Source organism: Nicotiana attenuata, chromosome 10, assembly GCF_001879085.1.
Source record: "Nicotiana attenuata strain UT chromosome 10, NIATTr2, whole genome shotgun sequence".
In the NCBI taxonomy this organism is placed as follows: Eukaryota; Viridiplantae; Streptophyta; class Magnoliopsida; order Solanales; family Solanaceae; genus Nicotiana; species Nicotiana attenuata.
Window position 1 is genome coordinate 41,968,755 of NC_031998.1, and position 20,912 is coordinate 41,989,666.

Sequence of the window (20,912 nt, forward strand, 5' to 3'; positions counted from 1 at the left end):
TATATATTCCAAGTAGGAGGTAACTCTAAGATAGAAATCTTTTTGGTAGAAAATACTTTATCAATTTAATGGATCTATTCGAAGTAAATTCATATTAGTTAGGGTAGTGAGTTTCGATCAAATTAATAATTTTTGAAAAAGGGCAAATGAGTTTCGAATAAAAAGGCAGTCCGGTGCACTAAACTCCATGCTATGCGCGGGGTTCGAAAAAAGGCCGGACCACAATAGTACGCAACATTACACTGCATTTCTGCAAAAATCTATTGTTACGGCTCGAACCCGTGACCTCTTAGTCGCAAATGAGTGTAGAATAGCTAGATGGAAAAGATAAATACATTAGATATACAGTAAATAGATAATCAGATAGAGTACATTAGATTACAGTAAATACATAATCAGATACAGCACAGGTACCAAAGTAGTAATACAGGGCTCCATACAGCACACAAATACACACACACACACAGTCCTCCGCCCACTCATTATTAGTATTTCATTTCATTCAATCAAATTTCCCAAAATCCAAAATTTTGCTCACCGAATGTAACGTTACTTCATCCTTCATTCAAGCTAAACACACCTTATCATCATCCCCATATACACTAAACACCAAACCAGCTTTTTTCTCCTTTTCTTTTTACAGATAAGATTTTTCCTTTTCTTTTTCTTTGAATTATCCCATGTGGTTTCTTGTTGATTTTATCTAAAGATCTGATTTTGATCGGCGATTTGGAAACCCATTTTTCTTCCTTCAAATTTGTTGATTTTTGTTCTATTTCACACCGATCCTTTCTGGCTTTTGCTGTTTCTGAGGTAAAGATTTGATTTTTATTTTTATTTTTATATGATTTTCTTGGCTTTTCCCTTTGTGGGTTTCTTGTGTTTCTGTGGAAATGTGCCTAGAATTGCTCAGTTTTTGTTGCTTGTTTGATGATCGGTTGAGTTACATGTGATGTGATGAAGATGATCCATTTGGGTTTCCAAAAGATAAATTTTTTTATTATAGTTTCATTCTATTGGAAATTTTTGTTTGATTGGTTTGATTTTGCTTAAATTTATTCCAATGATGTTGTTTTCCTTTGTAGCTTTTTCTTGATTATATAGTTTAAGCTTTCATTTATGTTGGAATCAAGCCCCTAGGATGTTAATTTTTCTTTTGAAGTATAAAGTTATTAATTTTTTGATGTATATATACTTCCAGTGTCACTTCTTGTTTGGAAATAAAGGAAGATTCGTGAAGCTTTCTAATAAATAGTGAAGTAGATAGATGGGAGATAGAAATATAAAGAGAAACGAACTAATTATAGAAACATAGATGTCACACCCTTATCTGCATAATCTGGTCCTTTTTTAGTATGTAAGAAATATCAATCTTCTTATGTTAGTTAGCTTAAGGTTTTATTGGTAAAAAGTTAAGAACTGTTGGGAATTAATGTAAAGATCATATTTGATACATGGAAACTGTGATTTTCTTAGATGCTGGTGTGTTGAGTGCCTCGTCTTTTTGTTTATTGGTTTCTATTTAAAGTCCACGTTGTTGTTAATACAGGATTCTTGCATTCATTGTTATTGTTGTGTTTACCACCAGATTTTCTAGGCAAGGTGGGTGAACCGAGTTGAGTGTGATTTGCATGGGTGATGATGCCAGAGTTGCGTAGTGGAGCAAGGAGATCAAAACGGCTTGGTGATCTCCAACCTGCCGCCCCTCAACCTGTTGACCAAGAGGAGAACTTGGTTTTGCCGCCTACTCAGAACAGAGGCAGAAGAAGAGGTGGTGGTGGAGGAAGAGGAAGGGGTAATGCTGCAACAGCTGTAGGAAAAGGGCCTTCAGGGACGACACGTGCAAGGCCAAGTGGTGCTGGTAGGGGTAGGGGGATTAGGTTGATAGATTTGGACCCAGAGACGCCGTGTGAGGTTCTTCCTCAAGCTGCTCCTCTTGGGGTTGCCGAGCCAGCGTTTAATAGAGTTGGGGGTGCTGCAGATAAAAATATTGCAATGGATGGTGGTGGAAGTGCAGACAAGATAATGGGAGTCGAAGAAGAATCAAGCGCAACTCCTGTACCTGAGAGGGTATCTTTCTATTTGCTCTTAAGTCTCTTTCCATTTGTGTTCTATTAACTTTTGCCTTGAAAATTCCACCAGCTGCCTAGGAAATACCTTGACATCATTAATGGCATTGTGTAGGCTAAATTTCTGCAACATCGTATATATACTCTTATTGTAAATAGAATTCTTAGAAGAATGCTTTCTATCTTGATGCAGGTGCAAGTGGGTAATTCTCCTGTATATAAAACAGAAAGGAAGTTAGGTAAGGGTGGATTTGGGCAAGTATATGTTGGTCGAAGAACAAGTGGGGGAACTGAGAGAACAGGACCAGATGCTGTTGAGGTACTGCCTATGACATAGTGGATCTTTTACAAGCCTTTCTGACATTATTTGGATTATAATACAGCGATAATGATTCTCACTAGGTTGCATTGAAATTTGAGCATCGAAATAGTAAGGGTTGCAACTATGGCCCTCCTTATGAGTGGCAGGTGTACAAGTAAGTATGAATCCTTATTTCAGAATCTCTTATTTCTTTGTATTTTTCAGTCTTCAGATGTCTTACTTGTTATCCAATTGTGAACGTTTTTTTGCCTTGACAGCACCCTGAATGGATGCTATGGTATCCCATGGGTTCACTATAAGGGTCGTCAGGGAGACTTTTACATCTTGGTAACTTTTGGTTTTCATCTTTTTCTAAAAAGAATTTCTTGTTCTATCACTTTTGTGTTACTGATATTTCCTGGAAATATTTTCAGGTCATGGACATGCTGGGACCTAGCTTGTGGGATGTCTGGAATTCTTTAGGCCAGTCGTAAGTTTCCAACTTTTTCTATTTGCATTGATTTTTCCTGCACATACATAGGAATGCAGAACAAAACAATGTACCACGTATAACTTTTTGTGGGCATGCATATGCTGTAGCCTGTATTTCTCTCTGCTTGATGATTACTAACCTTGCAACAGGATGTCGCCGAATATGGTAGCCTGTATTGCGGTGGAGGCAATATCGATTCTTGAAAAACTGCACCTTAAGGGGTAACTGTTATCTCTCCAGCAATACATATGTTATTTCATCATTTATTCATGATATTTTCCTCTGGCATATCACTTTGCTTGATTGTTCACTTTCAGCTCTCTAAACTCAGAAATGAAGTAGTATCAGTGACCTATTTTTTTCCACATCTAATTCTTTTTCTCACTTTAAGGTTCGTGCATGGAGATGTGAAGCCGGAAAATTTCTTACTTGGTCTGCCAGGAAGTGCTGATGAGAAGAAGCTGTATCTTATTGATCTCGGTTTGGGTATGATGCATTATATTATGATCTTTTCTGTTTATCGCCCTATCTTTTTCTTGGAGTATCCATGTCGTTTTCTTTCTAATTTACTGTAAAGCATCGTTAATCCTGTCAATTTGTTATCACACGTTGAGAAATACCTCTTTTGGATCAATTCTGCTTGTGTGTCTACTACACCTGAAGAATACCATTTCTTTTCGTTTGATGTTAATCTTGAGTACTGTTCTTGATGATATCGATCATTGCTGCAGCATCTAGATGGAAAGATGCAGCATCTGGTCTGCATGTTGAATATGACCAGAGGCCAGATATATTCAGGTTTGTTCATTTGGAATGTAACTTAAATAATCTTGGGCATATAATTCAACAACCCTTTTGAATGTGGGCTCATATGTTTGCTTTGACAGGGGAACCATAAGATATGCAAGTGTGCATGCGCATTTGGGTCGGACGGGAAGTAGAAGAGATGACCTTGAGTCACTAGCATACACATTAATATTCCTGATAAAGGGAAGGTTACCGTGGCAAGGATATCAGGTTGGTTGTTATATGCTTTTGTAAGTTTTTGTAGATGCTTAATTTTGACTTACAAAATTTTATAATTGTCTTGTATTTGTTGTTTTGAATTGTGATAGGGTGACAACAAGAGTTTTCTTGTGTGCAAGAAAAAAATGGCCACTTCTCCAGAGTTGATGTGTTGTTTTTGTCCGGCCCCATTCAAGCAGTTCCTTGAGGCAGTGACAAATATGAAATTTGATGAGGAACCAAATTATGCCAAGCTTATCTCGTTCTTTGAGAGTCTTATTGAGCCAGTCACGTCACTACGACCAATAAGAATTGATGGAGCTCTTAAGGTTCCTATCCATATTCGTGCATGTATGTGTGGTGTTTGCATGACAATATTGCTCCCATACTCAGCTGTCACCTCTTGTCTAATCAGGTTGGGCAGAAGCGGGGAAGATTGCTAATAAACTTGGAGGAAGATGAGCAACCAAAGAAGAAAGTACGATTAGGTAGTCCTGCAACACAATGGATTTCTGTTTATAATGCACGACGTCCCATGAAGCAGAGGTATGTTGCTATTAATAAAAGTGTGATTATGAGTTTTGACATGTCCAGCTATTAATAAAAGTGTGATTATGAGGTTTGTTGTGTCTGGCCATTATTGTACTTCCTTAAAAAGGTACCGCAAGTGCTTGACTTTTATTTTGTCTTGGATCTTATCAAAAGTATCCATCGAACTCTAGACATCCAAATAAAGCCTTTTTAATGTTATAATTAGTTATGCATCTGAGATGCCATAAAATTACCGCTCTGACATTCCTATTTGGTGTGTTTCATAAATTTGGCTTGTATAGAAGTTCAAGTGGACTTGCTTGTTGCTTCATGTCATCTGTTCTTGTGTCCTTTCCCAATTGGACATACTATAGGTTTGAGAGATTACTTATTTTTAGGACAAGACTAGGTTTTTTGTTAAGGAGGACGACTAGTTTTACTAACGAAAATTGGATTTACTACTCACGTATACGGTATATAAAGCAGGAATCCAAGTAGGTTTGAGGATTTAACATTTAAGAGAGTATTTGATTTTATGATTCTTGGGTTGGCCGTTTTCGGATAATCTGGCATATGAGAACCTTTGAGAATCATTTCCATGCATTAATCACTGCATCTCTGTTAGTGGTCACTTTATTTTCTTCGAGTTTGAAGTGAAACTGATTTTCTCTTTAATACAGGTATCCTTTCTGTTTTGTTTGGATACATGCCTTTTGCTTTGGTTGATCGGGTCATATTTCATGTAGTCTTGATGACTTAATGTTTAGAACTTCCTTTTGCCTCATCTGAGAAAATTCGTGAGTTTATTATTCTTATTTTCGGGCAGTAAACTTCTGGGGTTGAGCAGGAAAAGTGATATGGCTAAGTTAATCTAAGCATAGGATTAACTTTCGAAAATTGGTAGGAAATGTAATTGTGTTACATTTGCATGGGTGTTTTAGGTACACGCCTGATTATGTTTACCTCCGTTTTATCCCTCATGGGGAGAGAAGGAAATCTAATGTCTGAATACCCTTGCATGCAATCTTTTTGGCGCACCTCTGAAAATCTTTGACTCCTATTTATCTACCTTCTATCTTTCAATGGATCATATTATAGAATCTGGTAAGACGGGCTACATTCTTGTATAAACTGTTTGACTTGGTAGGTTTACATGAGGACTTCAAGTGTTATCTCACTTTCTTTGCTTACATGAACTATTGACAAATTGAATGTCAAATGCATGGATATTCATGTTAAATTATCTTCTTAATGCATGTGATTTCTATATTAATGCCAGTTGCTGATAGAAAAGTATTAATGATGATCTTGTAGGTACCACTATAATGTAGCAGACTCTAGGCTCCGGCAGCATGTAGACAAGGGAAATGAGGACGGTCTTTACATCAGCTGTGTGGCCTCAGCAGCCAATCTGTGGGCCTTAATCATGGATGCAGGAACCGGTTTCTCTTCCCAGGTTTATGAGCTTTCAGCTGTCTTCCTCCATAAGGTTGTTATCATCTCAATCACCTTATCTCTATCATATTCAGTGATTATCTTTATCTCTTTCTTTTCGTGGGATATGCTCAAATAATTGTGATTTTTTTGTGTATTCTTTTCAGGATTGGATAATGGAACAGTGGGAAAAGAACTACTACATCAGCTCAATAGCTGGTGCAGCTAACGGAAGTTCCTTGGTCGTTATGTCGAAAGGTTAGATATTAATGGAAACTGATCTGATTGTTCACAATTTGAGGTGTTTACTGAAGGATCAACTGATGGACTTCTCCTTGTGATTGATATTGTTTCCATCTTGCTATTTTTGGTGGGAGATTTTCTTTATTAGTGAAAGAGTTTATGCTTTAACAAAACCAGCATATATATAATAATTAGATATGCGACATACTATGCAGTTATAAGAATATAGCTTGAAGTGCATATAGATCAAACACGGATCTTGTATTCATTACCAGTGATCCTAAGTAGTATTAATTTTAACAGATTAAGTTCAGTCTGATACTTATTTGAAATTCATGGAACCTGTACTTCAATGTTTCTTCACTTTGTTGCATTAAGCTTTCACAGATCTGGTCTTTAGTCAAATAAAAAAGGATGGAACAGAAAATAACACCTGTTTTAGAAGAGGTCCGGATTGATTTTCGCTGTTCAAGAGTGTGGTTATTCCTGCTTGTTGGTTTAAGCAGCTTTCGATACGAGAAACAGAAAGGTCGAAAGGGGACGGGCGTTGTGATACTAATGAGCAATGGGGATGTTCATGCGGTTCAGTCTAGATATCTTTAGCATGTGAAGTTTCCTGGTAAAAGAGTGACCAGGAGGTGAAGTGGGATGTTCATACAGTTCTAATACTGAAGAACAATAGGGATCTTAACAAAAACGTTGTCAAATGTAGAATTATGCCCCTTATAGGGTAGCCTGGAGCTTGATGATTAGCTCACGTCTTTGAGACCTTTTCCATACTTCAGCCATCTACGAAATGTTTCGAATGTGAGTTGCTGTTGGTAGAATTAAATACCAAGTAGCAATTTACCAAACTTTCCATTAGTTAGCTGCTGCAAAAGTAGGGCAAATTAGGCAAGGATGCATGGATTGGTGCATGTCATGAGTTCAGACCCTGTCACTGATACGAAGCTTGGTATTTAAGTGGGAGCAGGGTAGAGAGGTGGGTGCATACTCCTCCGAGTTTTGAACGTGTGAACACAAGTGGGGTTGGACCACCTAACTCATAGGGATTTCTTGGTTATAAAAAAAAGGAAAAAGTTTAAGACCTCAGGCTAATGGCATGCATAAGTATTTTAGTCGTGGCTGCCTCAGAACCTTTTGGTGTGGTCAAAGCAACTGGAGCTGAATTATTTACCTATTTTCACCACCTGCCTAGTGTGCTGACACTATCTCTTTGTTGGCCTTAGTGTGCTGCTTCTTTTGAAAACATTTCCTACCTTTTGGTTCTTTGATATGGTCTTTTACTTAGTCTGCTTTTTATTTACTTGTTTCAACTTTTGGCATGTAAATAAGATATAGATGGTTTAATTTCTGTTTTATTATGAGTAACCCAACTTTATGTATATGCGGTTAGCGAGCTGCATTTTGTTGCTCAGACTATCCGCTGCAGATTGCTTACCAGGAATGGACTTGCTGTGAATCAATTTGATTATGATTTATTTGTTAATGGTCCTATGAACAATCTATTAATTTCTCTTGGTGTTTGATGGATCAGGAACTCCATATACGCAACAGTCTTACAAAGTGAGTGAATCTTTCCCTTTCAAATGGATAAACAAAAAGTGGAAAGAAGGTTTCCATGTCACATCCATGACCACTGCTGGCAGTCGCTGGGGTGTGGTCATGTCCCGAAATTCTGGATATTCAGAACAGGTGATTAGTTTTTACCCAGTCGTTACTTCCATTTCTTACTTTCCTCAACAATAGTGGCTTAAAGCAGATAACCATGTAGGTTGTTGAGCTTGACTTCCTTTACCCAAGTGAAGGAATACATCGACGGTGGGAAAGTGGTTATAGAATAACTTCTATGGCTGCTACTGCCGATCAAGCAGCCTTCATATTGAGCGTACCAAGACGTAAAATGATTGATGAGACTCAAGAGACTTTACGGACATCTGCCTTCCCAAGTACCCATGTTAAGGTAACTAGTCTTTTCCTTCATCCTGAATGTTACCTGTTTGCCTTGCGTTTTCCTTAAATCTAACAGGTTCAAGGTGTGATGGGAATTTACAAACTACTCATTGTGATCCAGTTTCTATGATGTTTCCTTGACCGGAAATGGAATTTAAGTTGTTTTTGTTGCTTGGTTATTGTACTAGTCGTGGGAGAAAATATCAAAGTAATGGTTAAAAAGTTAGTTTGATAGAGAAATTATCACATCAAAGTTCTTAAAAATGAATTTGAATTCTTGAACGCTGTGAAAATTGTATGAAACAAATGTTTGTAATAATGAAGCTTCAGTTGACAGGAGTTGGCGGAATGCAATTTGCATATTTGTTATGCATTGTACTCTTTTAAATCTTTTCCCTTTGTAGTTTCAACATTGCATTCTCATTTTGCAGGAAAAATGGTCTAAAAATCTTTACATTGCATCAATCTGCTATGGTAGAACTGTCTGCTGACATGGACTGTCGAGTTGCTAATTATTGTAGTCTCTTGTAATTGATGAGAGATGGAGGATGAATTCAGCTGGTCCTGCTGGGGATTGCCTTGTCAAGTCAGTCCTCATTTTTTCTTCATGTAAAAATCATTGTGTTGTACAACTGTACGGATGAGCTAGGGCCCTGCAAGCTTGGGCTAGTAACACCAATTGCGTCAACAACATAATATTTTAGTTTTGGCAATGAAGGCTAAGAAATGGTGGATTGATTAACATATTTGTACCTTAAAATTGGAAGGGTGTATTTATTCCATAATCTATCCATTCTTGCTGCATGTTAGGCTTTTCTATGGGAGAAATCAAAAGAGATGTCCTGCCCTTGCTCCTCCCCCCGCGGCACCCCGACCTTTTTTAACCTTTTGACTGCAATAAGGTGGCCAATTTCATTATTCCCAGTGACCCCGATCTTTTGACGTAACTGGTTATTCCTTACATTGGCATGGTAACAAGCTTCCTGGAGCTATTCCTGTAATAGGATAACCTTTGGTCGAATTATTGCACCAAGGAACAATCTATAGTTTAGACACTTTTGTATTGCCGCCATTTATCTATGCATGCACTTACCAATGAATACCTAAACAAGGTAAGTCGTAGTTTAGAAAAGGCAATGTATTTGATGTTGTAAAAAATAATTTATACTATTAGTAATTAGTTACAGATAAATCTCTATGTTAAACATTAAGTAGTAATAATCTAATAAACACGTTAACTTATTTGGAACAATAGGTTAAATCTACGGAGTTGGTCTAGAAAATCTTGAACACTACCCGTGTGTGTGTGTGTGTGTATATATGTATATATATATATATTTTAGATCTCATTGCATATTTATGTTATACAGAAGTATGATGACTCTTGACTAATGTACTATTTCCTCTCCTCTTGCTGTAGTGATGAAGGTGTTGCCCTTTGATATTTCAGTCTCTTTCAATGGCTAGATTTTATTGCATGGAATTAAAAAAAAAAATATTATAATCCGACTCTACGATATAGTTCTTTAAGAATTTTCGGTGAATGATAGCCATGCATGAATCCTGGAGTAGCTGCATATTATTAGTTCAAAGCGTCATAAACACAACTATTGTTAAAGTCATTAGCATATTAAATTGTAGTGGGGACAGTAAATATAGAATACTAACATAATTAGATCAATAAATAAGATGTAACCTAGTCATTGCTGTAAAAATTGCACGGGGCGCCCTATTTGGGCCGTCCTTTTTAACCTGTAGCCGCTTTGTTTTTCTGTTTGCACCCGTACCCGTTTTTTTGTTAAAAGCATTTTAAGAAGACTATTTTGCCCTTCTTTATTAAAAGACTACTTTCTCTTTAAGTATACGCTAGTCCTCTACTGTCTCTGTCTCTGTCTCTCTCTCCCGTTATTCGCGTTTTTTGATTTGTTCTTCTCTGAAATCAAACGGTTTTCGTCGTTTTTTTGATTTTTCAACTGCTAGTCGTCGTTGTTCCCACATTACGATTTTACCACAGGTACATTGCATTAACTTTCTGGGTTTTATTTTACGATTTAATTTCTGGTTTTGGTTTTGATAGTCATGTATTTATGATAAAATAGTTTCTTAGGGTTTAGTTTGATAAGTGCATTAGTTTTACTTTTACGATTGTGTTTTTAGGTTTTTTGACCGAGTGTTTGTGTTGTTGATGAACATTCTATAAATTTTCCAGTGATTAGACGTCGAAATTTTTACAATTTTTGAGAGTTAAATAGATGATATTATTAAATTGTGAAGTTTATAATAGTTCAATGATACCTTAGATAGGAGGTGAAGTTTTTTTTTCGTGTTTTGGCATTATTTTTGGATTTGAATTTGTGTTTTTTCTTTTTTTTGTAAAAACTACAGCATGTTTTTTTGCTGAATGTTTTGTGTTTGTAACTAGTGAACTTCAGCTTTAGGAGATGAAGGTTTTGTTTTTTGTAACTGGTGAACTTCAGCTCTAGAGCTGAAGTTTTTGTTTTGTAACTGTCGAACAACTTTAGGAGATGAAGGTTTTGTTTTTTGTAATTGGTGAACTTTTTGTTTTGTAACTGTCGAACTTCAGCTTTAGGAGCTGAAGGTTTTATTTTTTGTAACTGGTGAGTTTTTGTTTTGTAACTGTCGAACTTCAGCTTTAGGAGCTAAAGTTTTTGTTTTTGTAACTGGTCTAGAGCTAAAGTTTTTGTTTTGTAATTGTCGAACTTCAGCTTTAGGAGCTGAAGTTTTTGTTTTGTAACTGTCGAACTTCAGCTTTAGGAGCTGAAGTTTTTGTTGTGTAACTGTCGAACTTCAGCTCTAGAGCTGAAGTTTTTATTTTGTAATTGTCGAACTTCAGCCTTCTTAGAGATTGAATTTTTAACTGATCTTTTTGATAATATCCCGATGTTATTTTTTGTATCTTTTACTTTTTTTGAACAGATGGCACCTAAAGCACCTAAAGATCCTAATGCAGCTAAAGTACGCAAAGCAGCAAAAGCACCTAAAACACCTAAAGCACCTAGACAACCTATAATACCCCCAGGTCTTTATGTCCCTGCTCCTCCACCTACAAGACCAGGGCAAAGATATTTTGAGTTTCGAGATTGGTTTAACTGTAAGGCTTACTGGAAGGGGAACCACGACTTGAAGAGTTTAATTGCAAATTTCTTGACTCCTACGCAACGGGATAAGCTTAATAATGGTACATTTCGATACATTATGGCTATGGAGAATTTCAAATGCAGCATGAAGTTGATTCATTGTCTGTGTCTTTCTCGAATATTCACCAATGATCGAGACTCGATTAGTTTCAAGATTTTTGGCCATGATGTTTCCTTCACCCTTGAAGACTTTCACATTATGTGCGGTTTGCGGATCACAGCACATAATGTTGAAAAACCAATTAATCGAGAAAGCAATATTCTGAAGCGCTATTTTGGTAAGTCCAAGGGTGTGACTTTGAAGGATATTTGAGATTTTATGACTCGAAATGAAATTCCAAAGAATGCTGTGAATCACAGGCACGTATGCGAGAGTGGTGATGATGCTGTGAAGCTTATGGAGATTCTTATTGTAGAGTCTATTTTGTTTGGGAAAAAGACCGAGTCATCTGTGATGGAGGAGTATGTATCTATTGTTGAAGATGATAAGGTTTGTGCTGAATATCCTTGGGGTAATGTGGCTTATGAGAAGCTCATTTACTCACTGAAACATGCATTGGACAAGCAGAACAAATTACATTCAACTGAGTATAAAGTTGGTGGATTTCCATATCCGTTATGTGCTTGGTTCTATGAGTGCTTCCCAGATATTCGGGAGAAGTATATAAGAGAGGATGAGTACCTTGATACCCCTCAGGTTCCCAGGATGTTACGTTATGTATGTATGGGAGAGCCTAAATGTCCCGAACTTTTTGATTTCTTCAGTAGTCATGAAGTAAGTTATTTTTTTTTGTTTTTTTTGTCTTTGTGTTTATATGTTGACGTATTAGTTTTTTTCCTCTCATAATATACTTTTTTGTATTAAACAGAAGTATCGAAACTTTAGGGTATTGGACATAATTCCTACAGAAGAAGAATTGAATTCAATGCCTTTAATTGGACAATTACCATACAGCCGGATTCGTTCAAAGGTAGTTAATGCGGTTCCTTCAACTGGTGAATCACCACGTAGTCTGAGTCGATCAAAAGAAGAGAATCGAACTTCTGTTATTGGCCAATCACCACGTAGTCAGAGTCGATCAAAAGAAGCGAATCGAAATCCTTGTATTGGTGAATCATCTCGTACCCAGAGTCGTTCTAACCGTTCTACAACTAAGTTTGATGACAATGAAATACTCGACACAATATGTTCTGTAAGTTTTGATGTGAAGTTTTTTGGTTTTGTTTTTGTAAAAGTACAACATGTTTTTGAGCTGAAGTTTTCTTCTATATCTGAATTTTTGTTGTGTGTCTATACTAGAGGGTAACGATGGAGGTTCAAAGGCATGCAGAAAAAGAAAGAAGCACGATCGTGAAAGAAGTTTTCTGTCATGACCCAATTCCCCAAAACCCGGTCGTGATGGCGCCTCTCGTGAAGACAAGGCCAGCCAACAGAACAACAACGCCTCTTTTAACAGTTACTTAGCATGAATAAGTCTGAATCATAGATAATGAAATCATATTGCGGAATAAACATGATAAAAATAGAGAACCCATCCCGACTCAGCCCGAAATCGGGGTGTCACAAGTCACGAGCATCTAGAAGGATCTTTGATACAACTACAAAGCCTCTAATACATAGAATACAATCTGGAATCAAAAGGAAGAAATCCGGTGTCGCGAACGCTGGCGGTCACCTTGCTCAGCTACGATAGCAAATCCTCAACCAGCTCAAACCCGCTACCGGGTAAACCAATACCTGCATCTGCACGCGAGGTGCAGGGAGTAAAGTGAGTACTCCAACTCAGTGTGTAATAAAGGTAAATAATAACTGAGCAGCAAGAACCACGTAAAGCAAGCCATAATGCTATATAGAACAGTGTAACCCTTTGAGAAAACAATGAAACCGTATAATCTTTAGAAATATCTGGGCTCAGTTTAAAAACCTCTTTCGAAAATGTCTTTTTCCAATAGTTAAGCAAATGAATGCGAAACAGATAGTGCAAGACAGCACATAAGTCAGCCCCTCGGGCACANGAGTTTGCAACACAGTATTAAAACCCTGGACCGAGATCAAATAATATGCAAAGTAATGCGAAAACAGTGATATCAATCCCTGAAGGATTCACATAGTTGGCACGAAGCCCAAGCATGGCAATCAGCCCAAATTATGATGATAACAAGTAGTTTCAGTCAAATACGTAGTAATTTCATCAATCGGGATGGACCAAGTCACAATCCCCAACGGTGCTCTAACCCACGCTCGCTATCCGGCGTGCAAGTCACCTCAATACAGCACTATGATGTGCACATCCGGGGTTTCAAACCCTCAGACTATCATTTACAATCATTACTCACCTCGAACCGGTGAAATCTCTAGCTCGCGACGCCTTTGCCCCTCAACTCGGCCTCCACGCGCGTCGAATCTAACCAAAATCAGAGTGAATACATCACCATATGCTAAGGGAACAATACCCAATCGAAAACAATCGAAAAATATCAAAAATCTCGAAACTAGCAAAACCCGAGCCCCGGGCCCACTTCGCGAAAAATCAAAAAATTTAACATTAATGGATTCCTCATCTTCTCACGAGTTCATACATACTAAGAACTCTCAAATCCGAGCTCAAATGACCCATCAAATCCCAATTTGAAATATCAAAAACTCAAGCCCTAGTTCATCAATTTTAGGCTTAATTTCCATGAATTTCTAGACCAATTTCACAATATAATCGTGTTTTAAGTTCAAAAATCTTACCTCCAATCGGTTCTCCTTGAATCCCTCTTCAATTTCCTTCAAAAAGCTCTCAAAAATATCAACAATGGAGTAAATGAGCCCCAAAATCGCGACTGACGTGTTTTAAAACATTCTGCCCAGGTATTTACTCTTCGCGATCGCGGTCGACGCTTCGCGATCGCGATGAACAGTTCCCAGCTCTTCCGGACAGCCTCCAGTATAACGGTCATAACTTTTTGCACACAACTCCAAATTATAAATGGTTTGATGTTCTGAAAACTAGACACATAGGGCTATAATTTCATATGTTGCTCATTTCCTGACTCCTTATACATTGCGAGATATAAGCTTTCAAAGTCATCCCTGTGTATTAGAGACCTTCCCGGGCATCCTATAGTGTAACCGCCATAACTTTTTGTACACAACTTCAAATTCCAATTAATTTAGATTTCTGAAAACTATACACAAAGGGCTACAATTTTCATTTTTGGATCATCTCCAAATTCCTTATAGATTGTGATATATAAGCTTCCGAAGTGGGATCAACGCAACAGAATATTTCTTCTCCGCGATCGCGAAAGGCTTTACGCTATCGCGATTCATTGGCACGTTTCTCACATTTTACTCACCGCGATCGCGACCTATTCCCCGCGATCGCATAGAACACTGCTGTAGCCAAAAACCAGCAGTTAAAAATGGCCTAAAAATGGTCCGAAACCACCCCGAAACTCACCCGAGGCTCCCCGGGACCTCAACCAAACATGCCAACCAATCCTAAAACATCATTCAAACTTGTTCCAATCTTCAGAACGCTCAAAACAACATCAAAACACAAATTTTTCGTCGGATTCAACCTTAAAATTTTCAAAAACTCTAAAAATACATTTTCGATCAAAAAGTCTACCAAACCTCGTCCGAATGATCTGAAACTTTGCACACACATCCCAAATGACATAACGGAGCTACTGCAACTCTCGGAATTCCATTCCGACCCCTATATCAAAATCTCGCCTATCAACCGGAATTTGCCAAAATACTAACTTCGCCAATTCAAGCCTAATTCTACACCGGACCTCCAAAACCACTTCCGATCACACTCCTAAGTCACAAATCATCTCCCAGAGCTAACCGAACCATTGGAATTCACATCCCGGGCCCTCTAACTCATAAGTCAACGTCCGGTTGACTTTTCCAACTTAAGGCTTCTTAAAAGAGACTAAGTGTCTCATTTCTTATTAAAACCACTTCAAATCGACTCGATTACACAAGATATGGATAATGAAGCATAAGGAAGCTGAAAATGGGAAAATCGGAGCGGTAACTCATGAGACGACGGGTCGGGTCGTCACATTTTCAATAAGTTTCAAAAGGATGAGCGATCTGCTATTGGATGCGGTTTTTGTAAAAGTGAAGGTAAGCTAATTTATAGACAAGTCTTTTTATTTTTGCTAATGTTATTCAAATTAATCATTGTTAGTAATTTCTTTTCTAGGAATATTTCGATGAGAAGTTTGAACAATTGTTTAAGATTGTCAACAAATCAAATGGAATGGACGATGGCAATTTTGATTTGAGTAACCCTCGAGAATATGATAGGATGAACGACTATTACGAACATCCATCGGATATTAATGCTGTTGATGATGCATCGAATAAAGTCGCAGATGTAAATGGTACACGTGAGGAAACGGCTTTTGAAGGCGATCAACATGTTGAAGAACAAATTGAAGAGGAATGTTCCAGTGCTGATAGATTGAGCAGAGATGGAAATGATGAAAACAGTTATCAACTGAGAATGTTGGAAGCAAGCAAGGTGCAGATAATCAAGTTGTTTATACCGAAGAACATGCTGCTCATGATCCATCGCACAAAGTCCAGATGATAATGCTACACGTAAGGAAGCGGCTGTTGAATGCGATGAACATGTTCAACAACAAGGTGGAGAGGAACAATCTAGTGTTTATAGACTGAGTAAAGATGGAAATGATGAAGAGTTAACAACTGAGAAAGGTGCAGATTGAAATGATCAAGCTTTAGAAAGTGATATTGCAAAAGGCAATTTGTTTGGTGATGGAGATCAAGCACCTGTTGGTACTTTAGAACTGAAAGCGAGTGATGTGTCTAGCACTATTGGGAAAGACGATCGGGTTGCAGGAGCACTAGCTATTTGCATGGAACTTTTAGGTGATGATACACAGGAAATTGTTACTACAGGTATAAAGTGTGAAGTTTATAATAGTTCAGCTCAACATGTTTTTGAACTGAAGTTTTTGTTTTGTAACTGTCGAACTTCAGCTTTAGGAGCTGAAGTTTTTGTTTTTGTAACTGGTGAACTTCAGCTCTAGAGCTGAAGTTTTTTGTTTTGTAAAGTGTGAAGTTTATAATAGTTCAGCTCAACATGTTTTTGAGCTGAAGTTTTTGTTTTGTAACTGTCGAACTTCAACTTTAGGAGTTGAAGTATTTGTTTTTGTAACTGGTGAACTTCAGCTCTAGAGCTGAAGTTTTTGTTTTGTAATTGTCGAACTTCAACTCTAGAGCTGAAGTTTTTGTTTTGTAACTTTCGAACTTCAGCTTTAGGAGCTGAAGTTTTTGTTTTTGTAACTAGTGAACTTCAGCCTTCTTAGAGTTGAAGTTTTTAACTGATTTTTTTGATAATATCCTGTAGTAAAACTTTCACTACAGGTTTAAATTTTTTCTATGTTATATATATAGAAAAACTAGTTGATCTATTCCCCCTCTTTATGAATATGCAGTGGAAGTTCAAACTAGTTGTGCTTCAATTGACACAACTCAAAAACTCTCTGATGATGCTGAATTGAATGAAGGTAGTGTTGAGAAAAACCTTCCTGAGAATACTCCAATGCTCCTCGACGTTGGTACACAATTGAATGAAGCTGGAACTGCTGATATCGACAAAGGCATGCAGCCTGGGGAAACCACAGCGGAAGACAAACGTAAAGGTATTCTATAGATCATGAATTTATTACATTTGATCCAAGTATATTTTTTATAGTTTGAAAGTTTACATACTTTATTTTCTTTGTTTTGTTTTTGAATGATTTTTCAGAAAGACTCGGGGCAGCTCAAAAAGATATTGGTGAGCTTGTGCAGCAATATCAAAAAGGATAAATACAATTATTCACATCGGTTGGCTCACAAACAGGTGTGAAGTGTGTTGGTATTATTTTATAAAATTTAGTCAGTATTATTTAGTTTTTTTTTGCATGAAGATACAGGCATATCTAAAGGTAAAGGAAGTGGATCTGTTGGAATGCAAACACCATCTGTGTCTCAACACTTAGACCAGGTAGTTATTTTCTGCAATTCGATTACAAGTTGTTTTTTTGCCTAATGTATTTTTGTATCAGTTTTATTTATGTTTATATTTTCCTTGCTTTTGCAGATCTCATCTGATGCATCGCAACTTCTTCCAAATCCTAAGAGAATGAAGATTTCCAGTTCTCCTATGTGTGACACCAGTGATATCCCCAACTTCAATATATGTTCATTTTCGCTGGGTAGTACACAAGGGACTGATTCAGAAGGTAATTCTGCTNCTATCACCTTCTAGGTTATCCAAAATCAAGATAGTGCAGTAACAGATTTAACTTTGATCAATATATGACTAAGCTGGCTGGTATTCATCCTTCAGAAGAACAGATGGAGAAAATTAGAAAAAGGAAGGAAAAGAGAATGGAGAATCAGAAAAAGAGCAAATCAAAGAGAAAGAGGATATCAAAACAACAGGCTGAAGAAGAAGAAGAAGAAGCGGTTATTCAGCCACTTACGGACTTTAGTTGGTTTGAGGAAGAATCAACGAATGAAGAGGTGGCCAACTACGTAAGAGGCCTCGACCTTTCCTGTGGTATCTCATGGGCATGTGCCAGAAAAGTATTTTTTCCATTTCGACTTAAGCCAAGGACGGGCCAGAGATCTACGCACTACTTTTTTGGAATTCTGGACTTTAAAGATAAAACTATATATGTGTATGATTCAATGGGCAGTGTAACATATGATCGTGCGGTTGAACATGTCAGAACTTATGCCCGGTTGATTCCACACTGTCTCAAATTCTTGGAATTTGGGTCACACAATAAATTTTATGGGAAAAGGCCTGTGGAAAAATTTGTAATTAAGTGAATGGAGACACCGCTGCAGGATAACAAGTACATGTTTCGTATATGTTTTACCATGCATCTTATGTTTATTATTTTTTGCCCTTGTGTTAACTATTCTTCAATTTCTTTTTCATGTTCTTTTTGTAGTGTTGATTGTGGTGTATTTGCTCTTAAGTTCATGGATATGCGGTTGAATAAAGAAGATGTCTTCAATTTTAATCAAAGTGAGTCATTGACATTCAGGAGAGAATTGGCTGCCAATCTTTGGGCTCATGGAAAGTGGAAACAAGATAGCGGCTATGATACTCCAGAAGAATAACAAGGACATGATTATGCAGATTTTGAAGAGACTGTGTGAATTTTTTGATTAGAGGATTGGTTGGACAAAATTTGGATTTTCTGAATATATATTAATTATTTTTTTAGTTCACTTTTGTTCAGACAAATATGTTTGTGTCTTTTATCATGAATTTTAAGTACATTTTTGTTTAAAAACTTAAGCATGAAGTAAATGACTTCTGCTTTTTAAGCTGAAGTTTTGGGTAAAAGTCATAACAAAAGTGTCGATTATAGGACAAAAACTTCAGCTTATCAAGTGCTGAAGTTTTTAGAAATACACTAAAAAATTTCAGCAGTTTGTGCTGAAGTTTTTTGAAAAAGATCTACGAAAAAAACTATTGAATCCAGGACAAAATCTTTAGCTTATCAAGTGATGAAGATTTTAGAAATACACTAAAAAACTTTAGTACATTGGGCTGAAATTTTTTTGAAAAACCTTTACGACAAAAACTATTGAATCCAACACAAAAACTTCAGCTTATCAAGTGCTGAAGTTTTTAGAAATACACTAAAAAACTTCAGCACATTAGGCTGAAGTTTTTTTGAAAAAGCTTTACGACAAAAACTATTGAATCCAACACAAAAACTTCAGCTTATCAAGTGCTGAAGTTTTTAGAAATACACTAAAAAACTTCAGCACATTGGGCTGAAGTTTTTCTGAAAAAGCTTTACAACAAAAACTATTGAATCCAACACAAAAACTTCAACTTATCAAGTGCTGAAGTTTTTAAAAATACACTAAAAGACTTTAGCACATTGGGCTGAAGTTTTTTTGAAAAAGTTATTTTTTTTTTATTGCATTTACCACTTACTTGTTTTACCACCTACTTATCTTGTTACATTCGATTTCTCTGACAAAAAACAGTTAACAATCTCTTCAGCATTTATAGATATTAAATTGATATGTTTTACATTTATAGATATTAAATTGATTAGGTGCACTCGTTGGCTATATTAACAATCTCTTCACTTGAAAATTTCATAGTCATCCATAGACTTCTACCATATTTCTTTAAATTTATATTCAAAGAAAAACATGAAAATGTTGGCATAGACATGCTTATTAGGTGTAGAAGGGAGTTCATGGGAAGCAAAGATAATGACGGAAAATTCGAAATACTTCATATGTGAAGGAGAGTGGCCAGATCAAATACTCGAGCTCCAGGACAATTTGCTCTTTCTACTAGTTGATAAATCTAACATTTAGGAAAAAGAGCAAATTTCCTGGAGCTCGAGTTTTTTGATGTGGCCACTCTCCATCACATATGAAGTATTTTGGACTTCTCCTTCATTATCTTTGCTTCCCACGAATTCCCAGCTGCACACCAGTAAGCATGTCTTTGCAAATATTTTCTTGTTTTTGTCACGACCCTAAACCCCGAACCCGGTCGTGATGGCGCCTCTCGTGAAGACAAGGCCAGCCGACACTTCCCATTTTCCAATTTTTAACAGATAAGCATTTAAGAACAGTTTAAACATGATAAAACAATCCGAAATAGCTGATAATAACATAAATACGCGGAAAAATCACCCATACACAGCCCTAACCGGGGTGTCACTAGTCATGAGCATCCACTACAATTGTCTAATCACATCAAGACCGAAATGGTTAGAAGATCACAATAATACATAAGGAGGAATAAAGAGAGAGAAAGCAGAGCCGCGATCGCCAGACAGCTACCTTGCTAACTCCAATGACAACTGCCACCAAGCTCAGAAAATACCTGAATCTGCACACAAGGTGCAGCGAGTAAAATGAGTACTGGAAACTCAGTGAGTAATAATCATAAATAAAGACTGAGTGATAAGAAATCACGAAAAGAGCATCAACATGCTGTATAGAAGCAGTTTCAAAAGCTAGTAGAAAGCAATGAAGCTGTAAAATCCCTTAAAACATCTTAGCTCAATTTAAACTTCTTTTAAAAAAGACTTTTTCAGCAGTTACGCAAATGAATGCAGAACAACTAGTGTAGATAAGCACATAAATCTGCCTCTCGGGCACAAATACACAGTTAAACAGGTAAATGTCAGGCAAATAAGAAAGATAAGCACATAAGGTTCGCCCCTCGGGCAATATCTCAGAACGGTACCAGCCCCTCAGGCAATCACATAGAACAATACCAGCCCCTCGGGCAAATCACATAGAACCATACCAGCCCCTCGGGCTATATCTCACATCACAATGGGTACCCGTGCTCACTAGGGGTGTGCAGACTCCTGGAGGGGCCCCTTACGGCCCAAGCGCAATATCAAGCCATCTCGTAGCATCATAAACAAGTCCTCGACCTCATATCAAATCAGTGTATCACCGCCGCGGCGTGCAGCCCGATCCCAAAGATATGTATCACCGCTGCGGCGTGCAGCCCGATCCCAAAGATATGTATCATCGTTGCGGCGTGCAGCCCGATCTCAAAAGATATCCTCACAACACAGGCCCTCGGCCTTACTCAGTCAAAAATCACGTAGACCTCGCGGGCAACAGTAAAACAGTATTCTCAGCCCAAAATATCAATTTAATATCATTTGAGTATTAAAACAGTAGTACTACATAG

General features: G+C 37.3%; 1 protein-coding gene across 2 annotated transcripts; it reads left to right on the forward strand.

The window, feature by feature from the left end:
- On the forward strand, nucleotides 432-8,843 carry LOC109233382 (casein kinase 1-like protein HD16). 2 transcript variants are annotated; one of them, XM_019399237.1, is made up of 17 exons: nucleotides 432-813; nucleotides 1,550-2,070; nucleotides 2,263-2,388; nucleotides 2,472-2,545; nucleotides 2,649-2,718; nucleotides 2,805-2,860; nucleotides 3,013-3,084; nucleotides 3,255-3,349; nucleotides 3,595-3,661; nucleotides 3,751-3,880; nucleotides 3,979-4,197; nucleotides 4,284-4,414; nucleotides 5,714-5,888; nucleotides 6,001-6,091; nucleotides 7,614-7,771; nucleotides 7,851-8,039; nucleotides 8,461-8,843. In XM_019399237.1, exons 2-17 carry the CDS (start codon nucleotides 1,639-1,641, stop codon nucleotides 8,518-8,520), a joined length of 2,145 nt encoding a protein of 714 aa, XP_019254782.1. In that variant the 5' UTR covers nucleotides 432-813; nucleotides 1,550-1,638; the 3' UTR covers nucleotides 8,521-8,843. The 2 variants fall into 2 exon arrangements, with proteins under 2 accessions (XP_019254782.1, XP_019254781.1); XM_019399236.1 differs by having other exon boundaries at nucleotides 1,589-2,070.

Coding starts and splice junctions, on each gene's coding strand:
- LOC109233382 (XM_019399237.1), top strand. CDS start 1,639: ATGATGCCAGAGTTGCGTAGTGGAGCAAGGAGATCAAAACGGCTTGGT. Junction 2,546..2,648: donor TATGAGTGGCAGGTGTACAA/GTAAGTATGAAT, acceptor TTGCCTTGACAG/CACCCTGAATGGATGCTATG. Junction 4,198..4,283: donor GAATTGATGGAGCTCTTAAG/GTTCCTATCCAT, acceptor TTGTCTAATCAG/GTTGGGCAGAAGCGGGGAAG.